General features: G+C 35.2%; 1 protein-coding gene across 3 annotated transcripts in view; it reads left to right on the forward strand.

Annotated features, from left to right (window-relative positions):
* DYRK1A (dual specificity tyrosine phosphorylation regulated kinase 1A) overlaps positions 1–27,993 on the forward strand; it is a 129,320-nt gene that overhangs the window by 38,637 nt on the left and 62,690 nt on the right. For all 3 annotated transcript variants that reach the window (XM_064475907.1, XM_064475905.1, XM_064475909.1), the window contains exon 2: positions 9,387–9,472. In XM_064475907.1, coding sequence (XP_064331977.1) covers positions 9,463–9,472 — 10 coding nt within the window. In that variant the 5' untranslated portion in view covers positions 9,387–9,462. The remainder of the gene's footprint in view (positions 1–9,386; positions 9,473–27,993) is intronic.

Here is a 27,993-nt window from a genome sequence, read left to right on the forward strand (position 1 = left end):
TTTCTAAAAGTAGAGGTTGAACATGATGCCAAGCAGACTACAAACAGCATGTGAATCAGTGCCACAGGGAGAAACCTGTGGAGGGGCAGTGCTTATCACGGTTATGCCGTGTACAGATCTGAAGATCATAAATTGAGAAATAAAGCATAAGATTTGAGCAAGAAAAGTGGACTGGGCCTGGCTAATTAGATTTGAGAAGAGTGATTGAGTGTCCTGATGTTCAGCTGGAGAAGCAACTGAGGAATAAGTCTTCGTGCATGTGAAGAGTGTTCTGGAGGACGTGTATAGCTGTTTTCTGTTTCTTCAGAGCGCAGTAAACATATGAACCTAAGTTAGCATAGAGGAATTTAGCATGCAGTTTGTGACTAATGATTGAAAATTCTTGGCATAGTTTATCCTGACAATTACTCTTTAAGGGAGGTTGATTTTCACTATATTTTAGATTTTATTCTGTATAAGGATGAAGGAGTGCTTAAGATGATGTTTTAAACGTATTAGCAGATGTTTATTCCTAAGATTTATTTAGTACTAATTCTGGTTTTCTCAGCTGTTCTATGTCTCCTGCCTGATATGGAAATAAAAGAGCAGCAATATTATGTCAAGTCTTGTAGTTTTGATTGAAAGAACAAACCAAAACAAGAGACAAATAAAACTCCACTCCAGACAGCTGGTGAAATAGCAGGCCTATGTATATGATTGATTTGGGAATGAGGTCCCAAAAGTTGGAACATCAAATCTATTGAGGCCAGTGAAATTTGAAGCCCGGGCTGGGAAATGTTGACGTTAACAGATAAGTCATGTATGTATTAAGACTGTAACAGTGTGGCTGCTGATACCCCAGGCCAGTCATTTTTACAGAAATTTAATTTATCAAGAAAATTCTAGGTTAAGAGTTTAAGGTTTAAGATTTTGTTTCATTACAAAATGCACATTCATTTTAGAAAATTTAGAAAATACAGAAGATAAGAATAACAGTTTTCTGTAGTTCCTTTCTCTGGAGATAAGTACTATTTGCATTTTTTGTATAAGCTGTCAGATTTTTTCTGCACACAACTATTCTCTTCTTTTTAAAAATAAATATGTGATATTTGCGTACTGCTTTATAATCCACTTTTTCTGTATAAGACAGTATTTTCCATGTTGTTATTCCATTGTATACCAGTGTACTTATTGAAATCTATTGTGATAGGACAAATATGAGATTGAGATTCACCAAGCAGTAGATATCACTCATAACAATATAACATAAATAATTAATAAATTACAGTGGTAGATAAAGACTGGAGTGGCTGTAAGCTGAATGAGGGAGAATTGAGATGGTCTTGAAGAGTGGATAGGATTTAGGTAAAGATTTAGTAAAGAAAGGGCAAATTTTAGGCAGGGGAAGTGACTTCAGCATCGATGCGGAAGGAGGTTAGTGGCATTTTATAGAATGCCATGCCAAGCTCTGAGTTCTTGGCAATAAGATGTGGTCTAATGTTCCTAATTTTCAGAGGGGTTAAGTCTAGGTTGAAAGTCTGTGCTTCAGGAGTGTCTGTGTGGCAGCTAAATATGCACTGAAATGGGACAAAGGATAAGCTGATAAGCTGTCTTTAAGTGAAATAATTCCCAAATCTGGCTGTGCTCAAGAATAATCTGGAAGTTTTTGTTTCAGTTAAAAAAAAGAAAACAAAACCCAACAACCAGATTCTCAGGTCCTTCTCCATGCTTCCTGAATCAGGATCTTTGGGAGTGGACTGCTGTGCAGTCTAGTTGGGAACCTCCCCTGTTATTTCTGATTCACCATCTAGCCTAGGCAATGCTGAGTTTAGGAGGCATCTGTAGTATGTGTGAAATAAGGACCAGGACCAGGGTGACTGCACTAGGTGTGGAGAAGTTAGGCACTTTGAAATTCATAGGATTGAGTGGGACCATTTAGAGTAGACAAAGAAGTCAGCAGTTTCTTGCCAAGTCACTGAAAGAATGGTCTTGGGGGGCGTAGAGGTGGGAATGTGGGTTGTGTCAGGAAAGGGGGTGGGTGAGGGTGCGCTTTCAGCACAGTGAGTTGTCATACTGCGGGACGTAGGCAGCACCCAGCAGCTTGTTGGACTAGATACTGAGTGAGCGGTTGGAGTAGAGAAAGAGTCCAGAATTATTAGTGTATTATTAGAGTAAACCTTGAAAGTACTTCTTTTACTCTAAAAGAAGAGAAATGGGGGGTCCAGGAGATGAAGTGGAGACTAACACCTGAGTTTGGGGCTAAAGGTGAAAAAGACATGGAGGATAATTGGTACCCTGAAGTATAAGACCACATGTTTTAAGAATTTTTGAGGAGGTAGCATTTCTCTTTAAGTTCCACAAAAGTTTAGCAGGGAAAATAAGTAAGACTAAACTCATTTTACTACTCTTAGTAATAGGCTTGTTGGAAGAAAACGTAAGCTGTTAATAACAGTGTGTGTTTTTGATTATTTCTGGACCTTGTTATTTTTCTGTTTTTTTGAAATTCAAGGATAATTAGAAGCAGTGGTTTATAAAATTATATGTAATTATATGTATAAAAGTACATATAACCAACTAAGTATATGTGTGCATGCACTTACGTAAATTAATTATATATAATGTATATTTTATAAATAAAATTATATGTGTGTGAGATACATACATTAAATACTTTAGACCATCCTATTTAGAAAAGTCAGTGCTATCAGAAAGGAAAGAGCGAGCAGAGTGGTTTTTTGCATTTCTTAGGAACTAGTTATGAGAAGGGATTGCAGGCTGTTTATCCTTGATTGACCATGTTCTGCCTAAGTGTCTTCTGTCCGATAGGTAAGCTTTGTTTATGGAATACACGCATGAAGGAGATGGTCCCAGATGTTCAGGTGAGGGAGGGGGATGTAACGAGGGATGACACTACGCAGTGCGTCTCAACCTTGTTTGATTCTCAGAGCACCGAGAGGTCATTGGGCCACCCCTTTTTAATTCCTCTTACGAGCTAGGATCCATTTGAATAATAGAAGGTTGGAGTACGTTGTGCAGAGGTGATAGGAAGCAGGCACATCAGCAGAAGAGATTGAAACAAATCTTGGTATTCTGTTCATCCCACTTTGCTCTTAATTCCTGTTTACAAAGGGTTCCTGTACGCAGTTTCAGCATGTGTGTATGTGTGTTTTGGGAGAGAGAAGGCTTTTTCACACCAAGCAGTTCTCAGGTGCCAACGTGGTGTCCAAGAATAAAGCAGAATTCTGACACTGTCTACCTGGAGAGGAAATCAAGCTCTCACAGTTAGAGGGCTCAATCCTGTAAGACCACCCTCCACTTCTGACAGTCACAAGCCCAGGTTGTTCCATGCTTCTGACTCAGTGGCTACACATTGGAGGTTTCCATGACCTCATCTGTAGGTTCCATTAATTTCCTAGAATGGCTCACAGAACTCACTTTTCTAAGGTGAAATCCAACACAAAAATTTGTGGATTAGATGTGGGGTAAATAGTAGGAAAGAGGTCTAGATGATGAAGGTTTTAGTTCGGGAGCTTGAGGTGTGACACCATTAACCAAAACTGAGAATACAGGAAGGAGAAGTGGATTTTTTTTTTCCTGTCCTGCCTGGTCTTTCCTCCCCTTTTTTGAGCAGGGGAGAAGAATGGGGAGGTGGTAAATCAGTTTAACACAGGGCCTGAGATCAGTGGCTTTGAAGTCAGTTTGGTTGAATTTCAGTCTCATCTCTCTACAGTGAGTCCTGTGTGACTTGGGGCCACTTCATTTCTCTGGGCCTTTGTTTCCAATAGAGATGATAGTGCTATTTACCTTATGTAATTATTGGAATTAAGTGAATTACAGGAAAGTACTTACGTGTCCATTAAATATAAAACATCTCATATGCAGGAATAAGTGGGACATCAAAGTCAGTTCATTGGACTCTGAGATATCTGGACCTGAAACTCTTTAACAGTGAGAGGTGGGCTAGAGGCAAGTCAGTGTTTTAAAAGTCTCCGTAATTCCTCATATAACTGAAATAGTGCATAATGTTGACTTTAAACCAGTTACCTTAGAAATGAGTCTTCTGGAACTTAGGTCTGCTTATGGTAGGCGTATTTCCTATATCTACTTTATAAAGTAATAGTCACTCTCTGGTAGTGGAAGTTAGCTTCCTGAGAAGTTCTGTGTGGTTAAACATATTGATTCATGTTTGAGGAGCTTGAAATGTAAGATAATACATAAAAGTATGTTGAGAAACCTGAGTGTTGATGGAAACCTGTGCAAATCTTTGTTTTCACACCCTCAAGACAGTATGCCAAACAAAATAAAGTATCAGTGGTAGATGATGGGTTTTGAATTAGTGACAGGGATCCTGTGCTTGACACTAGTCACTGCTTACTCTGAGAAATGTTTCCATCTCTACCCTTCAGTCTTAAAAAAGATACTTGTCAATGCATTATGCATTGTTGCAGATGGTATGCCCACGAGTTATTTCTCTCCTGTTTTCCTGTATTTATTGCTATATCTAAATACTCAGTGCCTAATTTTGTCCCAGTTTAGCCCAGATTAAGTCTTAGAGAGGCCAGGGAACTTGGTGCTTGAGGTAACGAAAATTTGGGGCAATATTTATTTAATCTACCCACTCTTTTTCTTCTTTTTTAAAATTTTTTCCTTCCTGTTTTATTGAGATATAGTTGGCATACAGCACTGTTTATGGGGTGGGGGGAGACAATTAGGTCTAACTTGTTTATTTGATGGAGGTGCTAGGGATCTCATGCAGGACCTCACGCATGCTAGGCGTGTGCTCTACCACTGGTCTACACCCTCCCCTAGCTCTTACTTCTTGAACCTTCTCTCCAGTGCTTACTCAGGTTGTGTTAGTTCTTTTCATTCAATTTTATGAGAAATCACATCCTTCTATCCCCTTTAACCCATTTGTCAGTTCCTCCCACTTCCAGCATGCCACTGGAGTCATGTAGTCCAAGACCCAGGTGTAGAGTCCTTCATTCATGTTCTTTTATCTTGCCCTAGGCGTTAGTGCAAAAATGGCTTATCTGCTTGGTTTTTACACTTCTCAGCTTGTCTCCTTAATAGTTCTTTTTTGGTAAAGGGAATTAGAACAAATTGTTAATATAATCAGAATTGCTTTGCTGAGCTAACTTTTCAGGAGAGTTACTTTTCCTAAACTGAAATACTTTTTACAAAATAATTTACTCCTGATAAGCTTTATTTCATGTTTAGGATGTTTGAGGCAGAAGAGTGAGTGGTAAGTGTAAAATCAGACTTAGTCACCTAGATTTTTGCAGGTTTGTAATTTTCTCATAACCATTTCAGTGATCCTTAACGAGAGGCATTTTGGTGTGGTAGAAGGTAGTGAACTTCGCTGTGGAGCCAGAGTTTGCAGGCTGTGACCTTCGCCAGTCCAGTTAGTCTGTCTGACCCTTGATTTCACCATTGATGAAACGGAAGTAACACTGCCTCCTTGTAGGACTGGTAGGGTATTCAGTGTGTCAGCGTCTGGGAAGTGTCTCAGCTGAGTGGTTGGTGCACAGTAAGTGTTCAGCAAGTGTCCTTTTCCCTGCAGTTTTACTCATAATTTTGATTTGATGTCTTATGCATTTTGCCTTTTTAACTTTTTAAGACTGTAACTATTTCCTTGGGATTTGGGGAGGAAGTCATAAATATTCTTTGTTTTTAGGATTTCTCTTGAAACCCCCAGTTAGTGGAAAGGGTGGAAAGGCTTTTTCTTTGTATGCCGTTTGGTCATCTTATTGGGAGTTAGAGTTACAGATTTTTTTTTCCTTTTGTGGTAGGTATCAAAACATTTCTCCATGACTCCTTTAGTTGTTATAATTCTTGAAACTATTTCTGAAATTACTGTCTGGCGAAAAGACATTTTCTTCTGTCACGTCTTTTTCTCTTTTAGTGCTTATGAGCAGAAGTTTATAAGGAAAGGTAGTCACAGTGTATGATTTTTAGATAATCACATTGTGATTTAATCCATGGAGTCAATTTTTAGGTCTTTCAACTAAGTTTTCCTTGGTTTCACTTCTGTAGTTTATTTGTTTTGTAGCTTATTAATTGGCATCTTCTGAACTATCAGACTTGTCATTCTAATCTCATTGTGCATTTTTATTTTTTCATGTGGGTTAAAATTTTAAATTGTGAATATATGAGAATATATGCAACACGTAAATTAAAAAAATAAAAACTCTGTACTTCCATCCAGTTTAAGAAAATAGTACCTACTAGTACTTCTGAATCTTGTATCATATTGATTTTTCCACCTGCTGCTTGTAACACTTCCCTACTACTTTATTTTGAAACTAGATAGAATTTTTAGTTTTGCATCAGGCCAAAACATTGTCATTACAGAATACATCAGCACCTGCCATTTAGTTTTTTAACTCCTGAGTTAATCTGGATTCGCCATATCATGCTAAAGCATTCATTTCAATTTTTTCCCATTCTAGTGTTTTCCAGATGTGTATTCTATAAATCTCAGCACAATAGTGCTTTTAATTGGGTGTCTTGATATCCTCGTCTCCCCAACCCTCCTTGAGAAAGAGAGACAGACGGACATCAAGAGACCGAGTCTGATACCTACCTGAGTGTACCGTGCACTTAAACTCGGCTTGTTGAAGTTCTAGTCTTGCTGCGGATGTGCTGTAGGTGAATTTTATGCGGTGATTTTCAGACAACTGGAAAATGGTTTGTAAGTTTAGCTTCAAAGACCACTTAAGATCAGTTCCTAGATTGCTCATAGACCATTATATTGCCTTTGGCAAAATGTGAGCTAAAACATACTGCAAAAGATTTTGAGGATTATGGGAGATTCCTGTGGTAAGGATAGTAGATACTTTTCACTGACATCTCATTTTGCTCCATAATTTGTGAATGACACCATTTGTGAGGGAAAAGATGAAAGATTCACTGTAGGTTTTTCTCAGAAAAAACTAAAATATGACTTTCTGGATTTTTAAGCTTCTTTAGAAAGAAAATTGTATGTATAGTTTGCAAAGTACACTTGATGTTTGCTGTTACCCACTTACTGTCATAAAACTCACATCTGATATAAAGTTATTTTTTGAAAAGTGACCAGCCTGAAAGATATCTTAGAGTAATCACTGGACTCTTTATTTAAAGTAATCTAAGGTTTAAAGTAATCTGAGGTTAAGACTCAGGGAGGTTATCATCAGTCAGTATGTGATCATTTAGTTGCTGCATATGTCATCAGCAAATTTTGTAACTTGTAGAGATTCTTTACTCTGCTAAAGGCTGCTTTTCATATGAGTAGTGATGAAGTGGATGATTTTTCTAAAAGATGTCATTTTTAGGGTGAGATCATTTTGATGATCCAGAGTCAGAAGCATTATCCATTGTACCACTGGCTCACCCATATTTCTTCCCTTTAGCTATTTAAAACAGTAATGAAATACTCTGTTAATTTCTAACAACTTTTAATAAAATGAAAAGAATACTAATGTCTTACTTGATTCTACTTTCTTCTTATAAAGTGCTTTTGTGTTAATAATAGCTTTTCCTGTTGAAACCATTGAAGTTGGCGGGATGTAGGTGTAGTAGCATTGTGGCATTTTATAGGTGAGGAATATGATGCTGAGTGCCTGAAGGGTTCAGAGATAGGTAGTTCATAGCTAGAGATTTAATTCACATTTTCCTTTACCATAGTTCATGCCAGAATTGTAAAGACTGACCATTTATGAGGGTAAAATTATTAGGAAACTATGTCTTTGAAGTAAAAATCTTTAATCTTGATGGTTTAAAGATTATTTTTGCAAATAAAACTGTTTTGGTGCAATACTTTAATGTTCATTCATTTATCTATCTATACACTCTCCTTCCTCCGCCACGTTGGGTGCCAGTGGGTCTTATGTCTACGTTTTTACTTGATACCACAGCAGCATCTAAAACTGGAAAAGTGGTTCTTCAGGAATGGAATCTGGAATATAGGAAATGATTTCAGACACAGGCAATTCCTAATTTACAAGTAATTCATATATTTAAGCCCTTGTACCTGAGCTCCTTTTCTCATTGCTGCTATTTGGAGTAGTGATTTTGAGCTTTTAAATACCTTCAGAAGTAGAAGGAGAAATAAGTAAAAAGCAGAAATATTTGGGGGCAATAAACAAAGACTCACCTATATTATGACCCACTTGCCTAAAAATGGTTTTTCTCAACTGCTTCAGTTATTTTGCAGCACTATTAGAATTCTGCCAATTAGGAGTTTATTTGGGGTACCTTCATCCTTGTTGAAAACTGCAAATGTTAAAGTGAATTACTTCAGTCCAGTTGATTTCTTCCTATCACATACCTGAAATGAACTACATTGAGGCAGTAGGAGATTTGGGTGGTAATTTAGGAACATACTTAGGGGAAAGGATTATTATTAGCAGGATGTTTGGAATGCTGTCATGTAAAATTTAGGGAATTAAAGGCGTCAGGAGTTGGGATGGTGCTCACAAGGAAAATGACCTATTTTAGAGTTTGTCCAGATAAAGAGAGGATCTAGAATTGGTTCGGCTTCTGTGTTTCTTTTGCAGGGTCCCCAGTGCCCATGACCAGTATACTGTCTTTTGGGCTCAGGAGGTTTCTTTTGGCTAACCTGGGAACTTGGTCAACATAAACAGCATTGTTTCATTAGAAATACTGACTGAATTCCACAGTTTCATTTTAAAAGATGATTTTTAGACCAAACTCATTTATGAGTTAGGTTTCAACCTGTGCTTGTGTTTGTCTCCTCTGTCGTCATGTGCTCCCAGTTGACAACAACCACGAGGTTGCTTTTGCTTTTCCATCAGTCATTATGGGATTTGCTGGCCGGTCATGAAATAGCAGTGGAAGTAACAAGTGGAAGTACAGTGAAAGAATTACCATAATAAGAGAAGCCACTCAAGAGAGCAGAAGAGGGCTTGTGGGCTTAGGGGAGCAGTTGTGAGCAGTGTCTCAGAACTTAATTTAATAATAGCATTGGTAGATTGGCATGTGATCTTTCCTATAACGTAACTTTCATTAACTCTGATGGTAAGCCACTGTGAAAAGTGAAGTTGCATTCATACTGATTTGTGAATTGATGTAGATTACACAATGTAAATATTTTTTTCTGATAAATTATACAGAATAGTGGAATTTTGACAGTTATTTCATACCTAGAAATGGGTGAAATTTTTGTTGGTAGTAGCCAGATCTGAAAACTTTTTCTCCCTGACAATTTAATACTTTATATTTTATGTATAATTGATTTTTGCTAATGAAAATTATTTTCAAGTAAGCTGAAATAAATGTTAGTTAAATGAATTTGCAATAATTTTATCTCTGTGTTTTGGGAATTATAGTTACATTAGATGTTCCTCAATTAGGGGTAATTGTCTTGCATCCTTATCTCTTATCATAATCTGTTTTTCTTCACACAGTGTTATAGTTTTGCTGCTGGACTCTTCCCTCCCTTCCCCCACCCCATCAGGATGATATGAGACTTGAAAGAAGACGATGCATACAGGTGACTCAAGTTTTGAAATACAGTAAAACTGTGGCTGTCTGAGAGAATGTGGGGACTGGTGGTGTATTTTGAATGGGGGAGCTTTCTGATAAACAGCATTAGTGGGGAGAATTATTTAGATCAATAAATGCAAAGATAGTTGGAATATTTATTAAACTTTGGGAATCAGTCTGATAATCAGTGACTGGCAATGGTATTAATACAAATACAGCATAGTAATTGCTCGTACTTGACATTTTCAAAAGGGGATGGTTGGCTAATATATTGGTGAGAATTGAAGTATTTCTGTTTAAAAAAATAAAATATTCACCTTGATGGTTGAATGCATGTTTCCCCAAATCTCTGTTAGAATAGAGCAAATCTTTTAAAGGCATAGGGAGTAGATGGTAGTGGTATGTCTTAAATAAGACTCACACAATTAAATTAAGGATATTACACACATATGTATGATTCCTTAAAAAAATATGATCTGGGATTTTGTTTTTACTTTCTTGCCTGTCTCCTCCCGCTCTCCATCCCTTCCTCCATTCCTCTCCTTCTCCTTTCTTTCTTCCTTCTCTCCTTCTCTTTTATCCTTTTGTCACTTGAATATACAGGAGAAGCAGTAAAGAAGGCAGTTTTGAAAAGAATATTTTGGATTGCTTTATAGTTAATTGAGGTGATCTTATTCATATATGGAAAAATGGAGGCTGTTCCATCTGTGGCTGTGTTCAAACTCATGAAAATACAGTATAGCTAATGGGTAGAATGTTACTAGCTTTTAAACTTATATGTTCTTAAATTAGGCCAATTATGAGGCATTTTGTTGAACCAGGTGGCTTATATTTGTAGACCTGGTCAGAGATAGTCTTAACTTGGTTTATAAACTGTTTGAAAGAAAATGTGGTCTTTAATTGGAAAAGAAGTAACTACATAAATCTTGAATAGATACTTAATTACATGGTTGGTGAAGGTGTTAAAGTTTTTGTGATTGGTTTTTGTTTTTGGTGATCTTTGTCTTCTAAAAGGAAAAGAAATGACCATTTTTTGATTTCAGAGTGGGATTTAAAAATGTCTCAGATGTGCCATCATGTATGAAGAAATGTGCTTGAATATATTTTAAATTTAATTATAGATCAAATAATATTTTACATTCATGAGGGACTCAAAGAATCTGTTGGTAATTGATTTTTGAGTAAAAAGTGATGGAGTAATCATCTCTGTAATCTATCTCTCAGGGGCACACATACATATTTGCCTACACATACTAGAGGTACACCACTGTACACATTCTGGCCGAGTGGCTGATAAAATCAATATGATGCGGAAGCTGAATATCACTGTCATAGAGAAATAAATAGGAATATTTACAGAAAAATTTAGAATTTTATGAAAATGTTGTCAGATTTTATAAGTGTGACCTTTTGGTGCGGGAAGAGTTTCTCATCACTGTCTGCTCCCGGCTTGCTCCTTGGGCACTCTACTGCACATTGGCTATACCAGGTAGATGCTCACTTTCAACTGAGGTCAGTGGAGGAACAGTGTATTTGGGGTGTCTCATAGATTTATCTATGAATATTAATGATGTTGGAGACTTTCCCTTAAGGAATTTTGAGATGGCAAAGTTACTATTTTACTTCTAGTTTATCTTCACAAGACAGAGACTTTCCAAATAGTTCTTTTTCTTAAAAGGCTTATGGATGAAATGAAATATCTAAAGAGTAAATACAATTTATAAAGGTTATCTAGTTAATTTTATGAATGCCAAAACACAAAAATTTACAAATACTAGATTTATGATACAATCCAATTTTAAAAATTATAAACATTTACTGGCTTCTAAAGGAGAAAACCGAGAAAGAAGTCAGACTCTAATGTATATATTAGCTGCTGGTGTATTCCCTTTCAACAGTTTGAATGTTAACAATTGTTTCTGAATGTAAAATTAACAGCTTTCATAATCATCATTAATTAATGCAGTTTGCTCTTATTTTACTATACACACATTTGTTATACTTCAACTGATAGAATTTTAACACATAAAAGCTCATAAGGAGTTTTTCATTGAAAGTGGATCTTGCTTCCCCGGGCAGTCACAGTGTTGACTGCCTTACTCTCTCATACCATTTCGTTGATGAGGTGCAGGGTCAGGGGTGCTAACAAGGACATTGAAGGATGCTTTGACTGATCTTTCAAAAGCCAAAGCTTACTAATAGATTTTTACTGAACAGCAAGGCAGAGTTAAAGTTTGATATATCTCTGGTACATGTGTATAAAGGTGTTCCTGTACTTGTTTAATTTGAGGGTATTTTTGCATATTTTAAAATATAGTAAGGATTTAAATTAGGTAAAATTGGATTATTTTTTGATTTTTGGAAGAAAAATCATTTGTGGCCAAACATTTTATTTGGCTAACATTTGCTTTGTACCAGGTACTGTAATAGTGCTCTGTTTATAAGGATTCCTGTGCTTAGGAATAAAGGAACACATTTCAGTTGGAAGAAGGGGCAGATATATAAACAAATTATACAATGAATGCTTATGATAAATTTTAAATACTTGTCTATTGAACGCAAGGCCTCTGGAGTAAAACCAGAAAGTTCTCTCTGGTTAGTAGTAAAGGCTTCGCCTGGTACCCACATGCTGGTGTTGTGAAAATCTCCATTTGTGTCCCATGCTTCTCTTCTGAGCTTCAGACTTAGGTAACTGCCTCCTGGATGTCTCTCCTACACACAGTCCCTCCTCTCCTCTTTATGCCTGTTAGTAATGAGTAGCATCATTCTACCCAAGCACACCGTCATCCTGGGAACCTAGGAGCCGCTCTTAACCCCTTTGACTTAAGAGGTAACCAAATTCAGTTTATTTAGGACGTAGAAATCCCTTACTTATGAGATTAAATTTGGAAAATGCACTGCCCCAGACATCACCATGCACATTAACATAAAGGCTTTTGCATTTTCTCCAGTTTATTTGATAAGAGGACTTCCTTTCCCTTTTATTTCTTATTTATATCTATTAATGTCCAGGGGAACATTAATGGGGAAAGCTGTTGGATACGGCAGTTGATAACATTCTGTATTTTGTTGGGCTTCTTTAACAACTGAAATTGTTTTTTAACAATAGTGATAGGCTAGTCGTTTTCAAACTTGAAATAGTTCTGGAATATTCAGAACTGTAACTCTGAGGATGAATAACGTTAGAAATTTATTTTAAATTCTCCTGATTGGTTCATATTGTTTTTGTTATATTTCTGTGAATTTAAGTGCTTAAAACCATTTGATGTGACAGAGTTTTTAATTTTAGATTCTCTTACTCATTTTAAAGTGTGAGTTTTGTAGGGCAAAGTTTGCATACTTCTTCAGTGATCACAGGAGTATGGCATATTAATACAGAACAGTTAGAAATCAGATCTGTAAATTTAAGTAAAACCAGCTTCTTTAATCCCATTCATATACCAGGTGCATTGGGTAAATCAAATTGTGTGTACATTTTAATATTTTGGTGCGTATTGCCCATTTGCCTCCTTTTGGATTCATTCTTCACATAGTCCTGTGTATCTGGTCTTTTAAAAATATGTTTTCCCTTCTTAAGCTCTCATTCATTTCTTAACCCCAAGCAGTCTGATTTTGTGCTTAATAATTCAATGAATTGATTGTTTCTGGTGAATGGTAAATCTAGTAGATTTATTTTGTTGTCAGGTTTTAATTTTTTCTCCCTGTTTACTAAGTAATACAATATCAGTGAAAAAAAGTTGAAATTGATAAGACTGTAGATAAGTGGAAGGAAACGTAGTCGGAGTTCTGTTGCCCATTGCACAGTGGCACTTTCCCTTCCAGGATGCTGTTTCTGATGCCATTTTTCATTAAGATTATCCTGAATAATCAGGTTGGTGTGCTTGGGTAGAATCTGTTTTTGTATTGTTTATATTTTCTTTTATTGCTTAACATACATTGTGAACTTCCCCTGCATCATCAAAAACTAACCATAGTGATATGCTGTCCTTTTGAACTTGGAGCAAATTCAGAGCATTCAGAACCATAACTTTTTGAAGGTGAATTACTTTAGAAATTTATTTTAAAGTGTGCTGATTTGAGACTATTTCTCTGTATGTTCACTTCCTAGTTAAGTCGGGTATCTCTTATTAGACATCATTTTATACTCTTCTTTTTTAAGTACTAACATCTGTGCCTAAGTGTTTAGTTGTATGTTAAATTATTTTCTTGTAATTTATTCCTAGGAGTGTAAGTTAAATTATAAGGCTAGAAAAATTTTAAGGCCCTTCATACTACTGTTTAGAAAGCTATTTGGTTATAATACCAGTTTATACTCACTAGCGTTAGATGAATGTTTGTCTTTTAATTTATCATTGTGAGCATTGAGTATTATAGTTAAAAATTAAGTTTCTAATTCAGCTGGCAAAAAGAAGAGTCTTCTATTTTAGAAAACGTAAAAGTGACAGTGTATACTCAGTGGAGGAGAAAGTTCAGTTGCTTCAGAGATACAAAAAGTGACAAACCTCATAGAGTTCCGTAGATCTCTCCCCCCCAGGATTCTTTATAGCACATGGTTTTATTTAATGCTCTTATGGCATTTGCACAAGTTTTCTCATCATTTTTTTGGTCCCAGCTAGTCCAATTCTCAAGGTCAAAGGCCATGGCTCACTGTCTTTCTGTGCCCTATGTATGTCCAGCAGGGTTCCTGTGACATAGAAAGTCCTCAGTGAATACTTGGAAAAAAGAACGATTTTTGCCATTCTCCTAATGTCTAAAAATATCTCACTCTCTTAATGTCTGCTTTAATAAATTTCTTCAAATGGTTTTAAGAGTTCACGTAATTTTTTGTTTTCCTTTTATGTTTCTTATTTTCATTAAGTTTCAAATTTTTAAGTGGAAGCAGTTAGTAATGATCACATCATGTATGTATCACGTAAGAGAATGTATGATATTCATAGAAAAGGCGATGGGAAACCTAAAGTTAGCCACATTGTAAAGTTGAATTTCTTAGACCATAATGCCTTTATTTAAGGCCTAGATGAAAGCAAATAGATTCCTATTCATTATTTTAGATTTTAGGGATACTTACCAAATGTACCTCCAGAAGAATGTTTGAGTTCTGGGAAGATGACAGCAGGGCATAATTTTTTGAATCTTCACAATTTTCCCTAGAAACAGTAATTAGGACAGCAAAAACAAATTCACTGACATCCTGCAAGACTGAACAGTATCTCCACAAACCCTAATAAAAGTAGGCTGGGGACAAATCTCCAATAACTACAAGACCTGTCAACATTTGTGAAAGGTGCAGAAGGAAGCAGCAGGTATCTGATGGACCTGAGAACAGGAGAAACCCAAGCTAGCTAATGAGAACTCCCTGGAAAGTGTGGCATGCAAGCTTGAAACCAGCAGCTGAAATTAAGAGTTTTTGCATTCCCGGGATACCAGGGGCCCATGATGAATTCTGTGGGTTACACCCATCTGGTTCCTATGAATTTTCAAAACTTAACTAGTTCAAGCTCCCTTCCTGGTCAAAGTCCCACACTAATGTAGACACTGCTGGCAATAGAATTCACATTAAGCAGGATGGAGGCAATGGGGGAAAAGGGACAAAACGCAGATGAAGTGGGGAGGTTAGTAGAGGAGACCTCATGTATGAGACTGTGTTTCTGTATTGTTCGTGTCCTCTTCATGAAAACAGAAGAGGACACCTACTAAAGCCAGGAAGACTACTCCAGTTTCCTAAAAGTTTTTCATTTTACATGAAATTGAGCAACTGCTGGGATCATGGTCAATTCCCCACAGAGTCTTCCTAAGAAAAAAGGAATAAGGAGTGAGTAATATTTCTACAGACAATGAAGACATACTAGCAAGAAATGTTCATAAAACAAGTGAAAACTATAACCAAATGTTTCAAAATGAACTCACAGAAATTTAGAAAATGATACAAATATGAAAGAGCAACATAAATTAAATCTGAGTAAGGAAATATTAAAAACGAAGCCTAAACTGTAGGGTACACAAGAGAGAAAAAACCCAACAGGAAATTACTTCAGAGAAACAGAAGATAAATAGAAGAAACAAAATTTAAACAAAAAAGAATTGAAGAAAAATAGATAAAGGAGCATTCTAGAGAAAGTGACATTTACTAAACAGAGGCAGAGTAATTTCAACATACAAATAAGAGTCTCTGAAGAAGAACCAAAGCAATGGAAATTAATAAATTCTGATAATTATAACTCAAGTAAATTTCCTGAAATAAAAAAAAAAGTTGGCCCCACTACATTTGGTAAGGGCGTGTTGTATTCTTGGATAAATTGATCCAAATATGACCAACATGTAGACATACTCTTTAAACATTCTTAGACTTTAAAGAAAATTCTCGGGTTATCTAGGTAAAGACCAGAGTCTTTAAGGGAAGAATATTAGACTATCTGATTTTGATAGCAATGCTTTAGGCTGGAAGCAATCAAGTAACATCTAATATATGCAAGGAAAAGAAGGGAGAGCCAAGACTTTTATATCCAGCTAAACTGACTGAAGTGTAAAGACAGCAGACAAAATGTTAGGAACCGGAGTATGAATTTGGAGGCTGTTGGTATCTTTGAGCACTTCTTACGGTATCCACCAGAGAATAACCAAGTTACCTTGAAAATAACACTTTATTTTTTTCATACTGATATACTTGAAATGATTGTCTAACATCCATTTTTACATGAATCTACTAGAAAAAGATTTTGTTACAGTTATGCAAATTTATTGTTGAAAGAGATCTGAAATACTCTCTTCCTCCCTCTTCCCCATTAAATAAAACACGAAATGTTTGCCATTTTTTCTCTTTAAGGGCAGAGACCTTTCCCTGTCCTTCACCTTTTATATAAGTAGAGAGAGAGAGAGAGACTGTGTGTGTGTGTGTGTGTGTGTGTGTGTGTGTGTGTAAAAATAAACTTTGACGTTCTTTGATACGATTTACATATCATAAAATTCATGCAGTTTGAGTAAGTATGAGTTTTTAGTGAACTTATAGTTAGGCAGCTATCACCACCACAATCCAGTTAGTGTATTTTTAATTAAAAATAATTCTAGTTCAGATAGAACTTCTGTAAAGAAGAAAATAAAAATTATCAGTAGTCCAAACAATCAGAGAATATAATTGTATTTTTTTAGTTTATACATTATTGCCGATAACCTTATGTAAATGTAACTCCTTCAAACAGTATTGAAGAAGCAAAACTGGGTCATATTTTACTTTGTTTTTAGTCCTTTAAAATTTAAACATTTCTCCATCATCAGTATTCTTTATAGCATCATTTTTAATGAGTAGTTAGTATTCTACAAATCAGTTACTATTTAACCTACTGCCCATTGTTGCTAATTCATAATAATGTTTAAGTGGACAATTATTGTGGTAGTCTTTGTTTTCATTTTTGATTTGTTGCCTTAGGTGCAGTTCCTAGAAGTTGCACATGTTGAGTTAAAGAATATGTACATTTAAAAGTCTTAACTTTTGATGCATATTTTCAAATGTCTTTTTAAAGAACAGTTTATGCTTTTAACCACCTACAGAACAGAATTTTACCATACTCTAGAATCCTGAGTATTTAAAAGTATTTTCCAATTTGATAAAGTGTAACTTAATATTTTAATTTGCATTTATCTGAATTTTAAGTGAGAATGAATATGTTTTTATATCTTCTGTGAATTTCCTTTTACTGTGTTTTGCTGATATTTCACTTGAGTATCTTTTTAAAAATTTTAATTTTATCAGAGTTCCTCATTGACTCTTACTGTATGCTGGAAACTCTTCTAAATGACTTACATTTATTAACTCATTTTTTCTTGATGATAATTCTCAGATAGGTATGATTAGCCCAGCCAGAAATTAGGTAGTCTGCCCCAGGTCACACAGTAAGGATGGAGCTCAAATGCAAATCCAGGAGCTTGACTCCTGACTCTTAACCACTATATTCCTGCATTGTTAGTTACTTCTGACAAATTTTCCAGTACATTTGTGTTTTAATTTTGTTCATAGTATCATTTTATATAATATAAGAAATGTTAAGGTTTTGTATGGAGGGACTGGATCTTATTTATTAGTGTAATGCCTGGAACATAATCGGTTCTCAAATATTTGTTGAACAAATGAGAATAAACCCATTAACAATCTGTTGATGTTGGTGACCTTTTATTTTCTGTATTGTGTATTGTCTTTTAAAGGGATTCTCAGGGGCTTCATAAATAATTTACTCTTTGGTTTTGATAAGATACAATAAGCTTATCTATATTAGCTTTTCTCAAAAGTCTGTGGAAGTAATTACTGCTTTAGAAAAGAACATGTGTTTTTAAACAAGCAAATATGAGTTGTGAAGAATGTGTATTATCAACAGTGATTTGAATTGTGGAAACAAGTGAAATAAAATATTTGCTTTGAGTGTAGGAATAATTTGATGGAGTTTGGTTTTTGTAGTTTTAGAAAATGGATAGATCTGGCCATTATTTAAAACATTTTTTGAATAAATTTTGTTTTAAGAAGTAAGATCCTTTAAAAGGAAACCCAGACTAAAAAAGCTGATGAAAAAAAGTACTGCTTAAGGTTTGATAGCGTAGATCAACTACTCCGAAAGTATACGTTAAGACTGAATTTCTTTCTAAGAGCTTTTTCTCCCTTTTCCTTTGACATCAGGCTACTGTTTACTGGTCTTTCTTTAGTTGAGTCCTGTGTATCCTTTAAATGCTAGTCTTTTAAAAAAGTGTAGAGATCCATATTATTAAATAGGCCTGTGTTAGAGATTAGAGGGAAGCACAGATAAGTTCACTTGCATTTTGACACACCATCCACAAGATCCACATGGAATCAAGTACTCAAAAAGCAGGCACTTGAAAATGTAAATATTTGCCTTTGTATTACAAACCTAGATCTGCTTTGTATGAAGTTACAAAAACTAGAAGTATTTGTTGAATGCATGCTTCTTCTGTAACCTCCTGGTTACAACCAGTTTTTTTTCCTCTTAGAGGTGGTAGTATTTTCTAGGCCATGCTCAACTGACATATTAAAGTCATATTTGTACATTTATTCTGTATTAGGCATTAATTACTCAATTTACAGGCATATATTAATAAAACATAACCCATTCTGGAAGTAAAAAATGAAATACCAGTTTCCTTTTCCTCATTGTCACTCCTTAGTGGTAAAACTTTTAATCTTCAGTTTTTAAGTTCTTCCTTTGGTTACTTACATCACTTTAAATATAGTAATGTGTTTATAGATCTAATTTATTACTTAAAAAACTAATGATTGTCCTCCCAGAAAGATGAAATCAAACAGTTCCCTGTGCTGCCTTTCTTTCTGCCAATTTCTGTTCTTTTAAATTTTTTGTTACTAAAATTAAAATCAGTTTCTCTTGATTTCCCAAGATACAAAGTAAGGGCTTTAGTACCCTTTCTTTTTACCTTGCAGCATTTATCCACCGGACAGTTACTTTTACATTGTATATAAGAATATACATTTGTGTACCTTTCCTTAACTGTAAATGAGTTCCGTGATTTTGTCTTGAGGTTCTGTTGAAAATTAAAAACAAAAAAACTACACTGGAAAAGCACATGGTATATTAGGACCCATAGAGAGGCAGATGTAGTATTATGTCACTAAGTTCGTCCCATTCATAGGAGAAATGTTAACCCTGGGATTGGAGGTGTAGTGCATGTCATGATGATTTTTTTTAAACATTTTTAATTGATTTATAATCATTTTACAATGTTGTGTCAAATTCCAGTGTAGAGCACAATTTTTCAGTTATACATGAACATACATATTCATTGTCACATTTTTTTCTCTGTGAGCTACTGTAAGATCTTGTATATATTTTCCTTTGCTATACAGTATAATCTTGTTTATCTGTTGTACATTTTGAAATCCCACTCTTATCTCTTCCCACCCCCCATCATGATGATTTTTAAAAAATGATTTAATTGTATGATGTGCATTCAACTTTTTACTAGGAAAATTTTAAAAAAAATCTCAAATGCAGGGTAATTGCTTATGACTCTTGTCACCTTTGATCTGTGTGAGGCCCTCTTTTTTAATATTTTAATAAAAACTGCTTGTAACCCCTGTTGTCCAACTCAAGATCCTGAACTCCCTCTGCCATTATCAGCTTCTCTCCCAAGCAAGAGGACGAGTGTGGGTTTGGCATTTGTGGTGAGACCCTGGACTGACGGCCTCAGTTCAGTGACTGTGAATTGGGGTCCTGGCAGGAGGGTTCTCATCTTCATTGCCCCGTTGAGGAGGTCCCAGTGAGCAGTATGAACTTGTGCTGCTGCCTGTCTAGCCCTTCCTACGCCGGTGGCTTAGTGTCTTCCAAGGCATTTCTTTGGGGGTGACTGTTTACCTGTGTTGGACTAGCTTAGACTCGGTGTGCTGACTGTGCGGTAGATACTTTGAGCTGGCGGGGGAGGCTGACCACGCAGCAGATAGCTGTCTAGTAATCAAGCCAGCTTCTGCCCCTCCTACCCCAGTTTTCACTTTCCACCCAGAATGGTACCTGCTACTTCTGCTGACGTTCCTAGTGTCAGCTTTCAGCTCTGAGTCTTTCTGATACTCCTTTGATTATTGGTGTGATCCTATTAGCCATTTGTCTTGAAGAAATCTTACAGAACCTTTGGTTCACTGGTATGTCTCCATCCCATGCTTTAAGTTATTGATTTTATTTTTGTGATTCTACTGCTGTGTTGGTGGGTATTATGGAGGATATGAACAAGTGTGCTCAGTCTATCCAGTGCTCTAGATTTTCTTTTTAACAGCACCCTCCTCCCTCAATTTAGGAAACTGAGCTTCAGGGTGTAGTATTGGCTCCTTCTCTTGTTGGTAGTCCTAAGGGATTTTTTTCAAGCATTTCTCCAATTGTGGCTATCCTTGGTTCTATTTACCTGGGAATTCTGGTAGTATATATTAAGAACTCGGTGGTGGCATTCATGATCCCAATAAAACCTTCCTTCTGCCATCCACCTGTGTAGTACACAACTTAAAGTTGCCCAAGTGAGAAACAGCTCTCTTGAGAGTCAACACCTGTACTTCAGTTTCTGCCTTTGTGGCTTTTGGTTTGAGTTGTTTGGAAGCATTGTTTTCTCTGTCCTTGATCTGTCCACCTTTTGCGCATTACCTCCTGTGGCCACTCCTTGTTACCTTGGTTTCAGCTGCTTTGCAGGATGGCTGCTTGTCTCAGATGCTTCACACCCAAGCCTCTTGGAAGTGCATGTTTTATATTGTTCGTTTTTAAAGTCAGACTGACTGTAACCCCTAATTGTGTTATAACCCTAAATCTGTCCACCTGATTTCCCATGACATGGAAATTGACAAGAAAATACTTAATGCAGTTTGTATGGGTGAAGATGCTTAAGAAAGATGAAACTATTGCTGTATTTTATTATCTTGATAGGCATAATACAAAAAGGGGTTTTAACCCCAAAGTTAATTTGTGGGGATTTTTTTTTTTGGTTTGTTTTAGCAGTGTGAATTAATTTTGATAACATTTAGCTAAATGAAGGCTTGATTAGTCAGCTAGTAGATTTCCATGATAATTTGATGAGGGAGTAAAGCATACATATTGTGAGTTGAGTGAGAATTCATAGTGTTTTGAGTGCCTTTTTTGTTTTTGGGAGTGGAAGTAGAGGAAGAGGATGGGACCATTCACCAAATATGAATTAGTTGATCCACAAGAGTAGTGAATAGTCCAAGGATTTAAAAATTTATGTCAATAATCCAGTTTTAAATAACCATTTACCTTCTATTTTTACAAGCAGATTGATGAGAAGGAGGAAAAAGCATCAGGATTGCTCTTAAGTTGGAGGGTATAGACATCTACTGGACTGAATCTTTTGTAAAAGGTGTCCAGCAAAATAGTGTGATGGCAGCCTCACTTTGTAGAATGAGGCATTACAAACCTGACCAAAGTAGTTGCTCACAATTTTTTGAATATTTTTTTTCAGATTAGATGGCTTCAAATTAAAAAAGGAAAATGCAGTTTAATTTACTTGCCGTTTTTGAAAACTCTAAAGCTACTTTGTATTTCTCCCTAAAATACAAAATCATTGGTATGGTGTAATTTGTCATTTGAGATGATCTTGAATGATTTATTGCTTGGCATAATGGTATGTTACACATTGAGAGGATAGAGGCTGTTTGTATTTCTTGAGCATCATTCGTTGCAGATGAGAAGTTACCAGTTACATATTCTAAATATGTTTTTTCTTACAATATAGGGGAGAAAAATGCAACTGAAACACTGGATTTTTAAAAAGTTAATGATTAATTGTATACTTAGAAAACTTAATATTTTCTATACTAGGAACTCTAAAATATATTTTATGTAATGAAGATTCTAATTTAGTGGGTTAACTATTTTTAAACATTTTAAATGTTTAATTTCTGATTCTAAAAGTAGTACTCATTGATACTTTCCTAAAACTCTGCAATTTAAGTAGCTTTTAAAAGAACTGATGATAAACTAAACAACATTTAAATTCATGATGTTTTATCCCAGAGCATCTGTCACTAACAGATGATGTTTCCTTGTGTCTCTGGGCCCCGAAGGAAGATAAGAGTGCCAAGGTTTTAATTTTTTTTTCTTCTTCAAGGATGGGAAAATTTTGTCATATGAAGAATATTTGAGGTGGACCAGGAAGCAGTCTTTGTTTACATGGAAGATACCTTTTTAACTGCTATAGACTGGAAGACAAGGCTGGATTAGGAAACCTTTATCAGTGTGGAGAAAATAAGAGAGGCTTGAACCTGGGAGAAATGACCAAGATATTAAAGATTTATGGGCAAGAGTATGAATGAAATTGGCTTAAAAGTCTTTCCCTTTTATTTCTCTTTTTGCCTTTGTCCTTAGGAATTAAATGAGGCTTATAAGGATTCTGAGTAGTTCAAAAACACACCAAAGGATATCTAAAGTTTGGAGTAAACCAGAATTGAGTCTTTCATAGAATGGATTAGATGCATGGGGTTAGAGTGATTTTTCAACCCTTTCTTAAGCAAGCCTTGATTTTTAGATGCTGTAGTCATATGATGGTGTGGAGAATGATTCTGAGCTAATCTTTAAAAAATATTTATTTAAATATATTTTAATATGAGCAACAAACCAAGAAACTTACTGGCACTTGACTGATAAAGACTATTCGTGGATACTGTTAGAAGATTATTTGGGAGGACTTTGATTTTCATCTGTAAGGTCTTATGCACTATTTTTCTTAAAGTTTAGTTTTTTTGTTTATAGAACAGGGGGTTACTGTTAGATGGTTTTTCAGATTTCTTCCAGCTTTAAAGTTCTTCCCTCTAAGAAGATGACTCTGGTTTGGTTTTATTGGACTTTTAAAAATGATTTTCATCCAGAACCTCTAAGTAAGAGAGAACATGAGAAGAAATTAGGAGACAAGTATGTGTGGTGGGTGCTTAGAGAGGTGGGAAAAGTGGCTTCAGTTTTCGTAAGGGGGGAGATAATTTGCAGTGATAGAGATAGGGCGAACATGTTGTTTTCTTTGAATTTGATGCTTGAAATCTGCTCTTTGTCTTAATTCAGTATTTTTTTACAAATGCTGGAAGTCTTTCTGGAGACATTTACAGACATTCTGTGAGAAAATATATTTGAAAATCACTGACTTCTTGGTGTGCGATGGATCTGTACTCCATTTAGAAGGAGATAATTGCTAGGATAGGTGGGACAAGTTGATCTATTTTAAAATAAAATTGTATCTTTTATAAAGATACAATTATAAGGCACAAATGGAAACTGTATCTCCTTGACATGTTTCAAAGCATTTCTCTGAATATGTGAGATTAAAGAAATTCTCTCAGCCCCTAAGAATTGTCAGAACACTGATGGTCTTTAAGACTGTATTTGTAGCTGTTAGTATGTACTGACAGAGTAGAAAATTTTTTAAATGTTTTATTCATTATTAGAAATTTTACATATGAATATAATATATTTATATTATGCTCATATCTTGATCTTGGTTGCAAGATATGGTATTGTTTTCTTGGTCTCAGTTTACATATTCTAAGCTCTCTAGGTTAATAATTAATTTGGGTTTTATGATTTTAAAGTTATTTTTGAAATTATATATTAATGTGTCATAACCAGAAACAGAATGTTACTTCTCTTCAGTCTGATAAAGCTTGTTTGAGACTTCCAGTGAACCATGCATTCTGATATTATGCCCACCTTTTGTTTAGTCTTTCCGTAATAGAATAAAAATACTTTTTAGGATTTCTCTAAAATGTAACATTTGAAAATCTATTTGAATGTATAGAAAAACATTTACATAATGCTTGCTTTTGAGTAGGTTGGGGAAAAAGTTGAAATGTTGATGGCAGCTTCTGTTAGAAAAACTCATAGCCATATAGTAAAAAGTTAAAATTACAAAAAATACACTACATTAGCTGTATTCTATGTATATTTCCATTGGATTGCTTGCCCTGGAAAGTGGAATATTGTTCTAATCCTTTACAGTTGCTGTTAATTTTGCTCTAAACCTGAAAGTGTTAACAGCAACTTGAAAATGTGACAAAGCTCAATTTCATTTCTTGTTTATTGCTTGTTTTCCTATTGGACAATTGGAAGTAGCTCTGCCCTGGCAACTAAAATAGGCTATTTGCATAACCTAGTTTGATTGGCTAGCCTTCCGACTAACAGTTCCAATCATGTGGTGTTGGTTTAGTGGTAGGCTATGCTAATTAGCTGCTGTTGCTGGGGTTCAGGATGGTTTCTGTGTGCTGTTCTGCTGCATTGTGTTGCCTGGTGAGAGACATTGATAAATGAGTGTTTAATGATCTGCAGCAGTTCCCACTCACTGCGGGCAGGCGGATTTTAGAACAGAAGTGGAAATAGAGATTTAATTGCTTTGTTAAATACCTGTAACCAAAATATGTGTATTAAATTATAAAGGTTAAATTGTATAAAATCTTTATCTGATTAAGTACCTTATAACAAAAAGGGAAATGTTTTAACTTTGTCTCTAAAATATAACTCATGGAGCAGCACTATGCACAGGTTTTCTAAAACTCTTTTCAGTAAAATTGGTCATTTTTTTTTCCAGATCAGAAATAGTACCATTGCAGTAAGTAGCATATTTGATATTTTTATGATTTTGACCTTTTATAAAGGTACATGTTTGTTTTTAATAAATTAGTGCAAGCTTTTGGGTAGAATTTATCTTGTACTGCTCCTGGGATCTGGCAGATAGGAGCGTAACTTGAACCCCCTCCCCTGTTCATGTTCTTCTGTTCAGTTAGAAGATCAAATTGTTATTTACCACCTCTTGCTGTTATTATCTTTCTAATTTAAGTCAGATGTTTTAACTGTTCTATATTATCTTTGGTTTACATTATGTCTTTGTTGAGGAGATTCTGTAGAAAATTCAAAACTCAGTGCTTTGTTCAAGGAACCTAAAAGGTGAAGAAACCCATGCAAAGTTAGATAAAAATACAAGACAGCCATGCAGAAAGTGCCATGAGGATTTATTTGGAGGAGTACAGGAAAAAAGAAAGCACCAGGCTTTTTGAGGATAGGTACATGAGAAATGGGTTAGGCAGTCTGGGAAAGGCTTAATGAAGAAACCCATAGAACTTTGTCAAGGTTTTAAATATGACTTAATTAGAATAGTTGGAGAGTAATAGGAAGGAAGAACATTTTAGTGTGTAGAAAAGATAACAGTTGAACAAAAGTAACATTATTGTATTATTCACTTATCCAGTATAGGTGGTCGCAGTGATTAAGGCTCCAGTGTGTTAGATGTTTCATTGAGCTTCTAAGCCAGCTGGTGTCATTCCCTTAAAATAAGAACTGCTGTTCTATTGTTCTAGCTCAAATTTTCTTTGGCTTTTCTTCACTTGGTTTTGTGGCAACCAGTTCTCTTCACCTTCTGTGTCTGTTGGTTAAAGCATAGGAGTTTTAAACTTACTTTCTTCCCTCCCTCTTGGCCCTGAAGCATTGAAATTCAGGATGGCACCAAAAATAATTCTTGTGAATTTTAGATGTCTATATCAAGTTTTCTAAGACATTTACCCCTTTAATTGTTAGGTCTTTTATTTTAGTGCTGTTAATTACATCTCAGTAAAACTGGGAGAAAAATAAATAAGTAAAACATGTACAGAAATGCTTTTATTCATCCACGTAATAAAGGGACATAGACTCCTGCACTCAAGGAATTTATAATTTAATGGACTTCGATGAGATATGTCTTTATATAACCGTATCACCACAGTATGTGAAGTGACGGAGTGTCCATGCTACAAGAGAGGTGGAAATTCAGAAGAGGGAGTGATCCTTTTTCAGTTTGCAGTTTTTTGGTGGAAGTGGTATTTCACTTGGCCTTAGGAATGCTTGTTTGTCCTCTGTGTGTCATCTTTGGTGAAGTGTTTGTTCAAATCTTTGTCCACTTTTTTTTTCTTCTCTTTATTATTTAGTTTTGAGAATTCCTTATCTATCTTGGATAGAAGTCCTTTAGCAGATGTATGATTTGCAAAGATTTATCGTAGTCTATGGCTTTTCTTTTCATTCTCTTAATAGTGTCTTTAAAAAACAGATGTTTTTAATTTTTATGAAGTCTAATTCATTGATTTGTTCCTCTGTGGATCCTGCTTTTGAAAAACGTTTGCCTAATTGTCCCCAAGGTCTAAAAGGTTTCCTGTGTTCCCCACCTCCTCCAGATTTTATAGTTTTGGGTTTTACATTTAAGTCTGTGATCCATTTGGAGTTAATATTTGTAAATGGTGCTGCAAGGCATAGCTAAAAGATCAATTTTTTTTTTTTTTGGTTGCAGGTGGGCTATTTGAAGAAAGGACTATGCTTTCTCCACTGAATTACTTTTTAAAATTTCTGTTGAAAATCAGTCTTCCATATGTGTGTGGGTCTGTTTCTGGACTTTCTGTTCTGTTCCATTAATCTATTTGTCTTGATGCCAATACCATATTGTTCTTACTACAACCAGCCTTGTAATAAGTATTGAAATCTGGTAGTGGTAGTATTAGTCCTACAATCTTCTTCTTTTTCAAAATTGTTAGGACTTTTCCAGGTCCTTTGTGTTTCCATGTGAATTGGCAAGTCATTTTGTCAATTTCTACAAAGAAACCTACTAGGCTGTGGATTGGGATCGTGTTGAATTTATAGATAATTTCATAGGAAGAATTGACATCTTAACAATATTGATTCTTCAGACTCATGCTTATTGTGTAGCTTTCCCTCTATTTAGATTTTTGATTTTTCTAACTTTTTAATTTTAAGTATATAAGTCTTGCACATCTTTTGTCAGATTTATAAAAGTATTTCATTCATTTGAAACCTTTGAAAATGGTTTTTAAGCTTCAGTTTCTGACTGTGGTTGCTAGTATGTAAACTACAACTGATTTTCTTGTATTGAGCTTGTATTCTGCAACCTTGCTTAAAACCCTTGGTGAGTCTCATAGCTTTTTGTGGATTCCATCAGATTTCCCGCAGGGATGATCCTGTTGTCTATGATGAGAGACAGCTTTGCTTCTTTTCCAGTTTGCTTACCTTGTATATCTTTTCTTGCATTACTGCACTGGCTACTCCACGGAATGTAGAATACATATAGAACACAGTGTTGAATAGAGGTGGTGAAAAGAACATCCTTGTCTTTTCCTTTATTTTAGAGAGGGAAATGTTGCATCACCACTAAGTATGATATTAGCTGTGGAGTTTCTGTCAGTGTCCTATATCAGACTGAGGAAAATGACTTCTATTTCTAGTTTGCTGAAAGTCTTTTCCTTTTTTGATCAAGAATAGTTTTAAAATTTCGATTATCGTATGATTGGGTTTTTTGTTTAGTTAATTTGATGAATAATGTTGATTTCTGAATATTAAACTGATACTGCATTTGGGTACACTGCCCTTTTTTAAAAGATTGTTAGATTCCGTTTACTACAGTTTTGTTTAGAATTTTTGCATCTTATGTTTATGAAGATACTGGGGTTTCTTTCATTGAGTTTTCTCTTTTCTATTTTGTTCATTTCTACTCTGGATGCTAGTTATTTTCTTTATTCTGTTGACTTATGATTTCATTTGCTTTTGTTTTCCCTAGTTTATTAAGGTAGAAAACAGAAGTCACTGATTTCAGAACTTCTTTTTTAATAGAGGTGTTCAGTGCTATAATTTTCTACCTAAGTATTGCTTTCACTGTATCTCCCAAATATCAATATAATGTATTTCATTTTCTTTCAGTTCAGAATACTTTTAATTTGCTCTTTGATATCTTCTTTGAGGCACAGGAATTTAGAAGTATGTCATTAAGTTTCTAAGCATTTGGGGACTTTTTCCATATATCTATATTGCTTTCGAGTTTAATTTTATTGTCATCAGAGAACATATTTTGTATGACTTGATTCCCTTTAATTTATTGAGATTGGTTTTATGACCCATAATGTGGTCTATCTTGGTAAATGTGCTGTGTTGCTAGAAAAGACTGTTCAGCTCTTCTATGGTGGAGTGTCATCTAAATGTCAGTTAAGTTCATGGATAGTATTGTTCCTGTATC

Source organism: Camelus dromedarius, chromosome 2 (genome assembly GCF_036321535.1).
Source record: "Camelus dromedarius isolate mCamDro1 chromosome 2, mCamDro1.pat, whole genome shotgun sequence".
NCBI lineage: Eukaryota > Metazoa > Chordata > Mammalia > Artiodactyla > Camelidae > Camelus > Camelus dromedarius.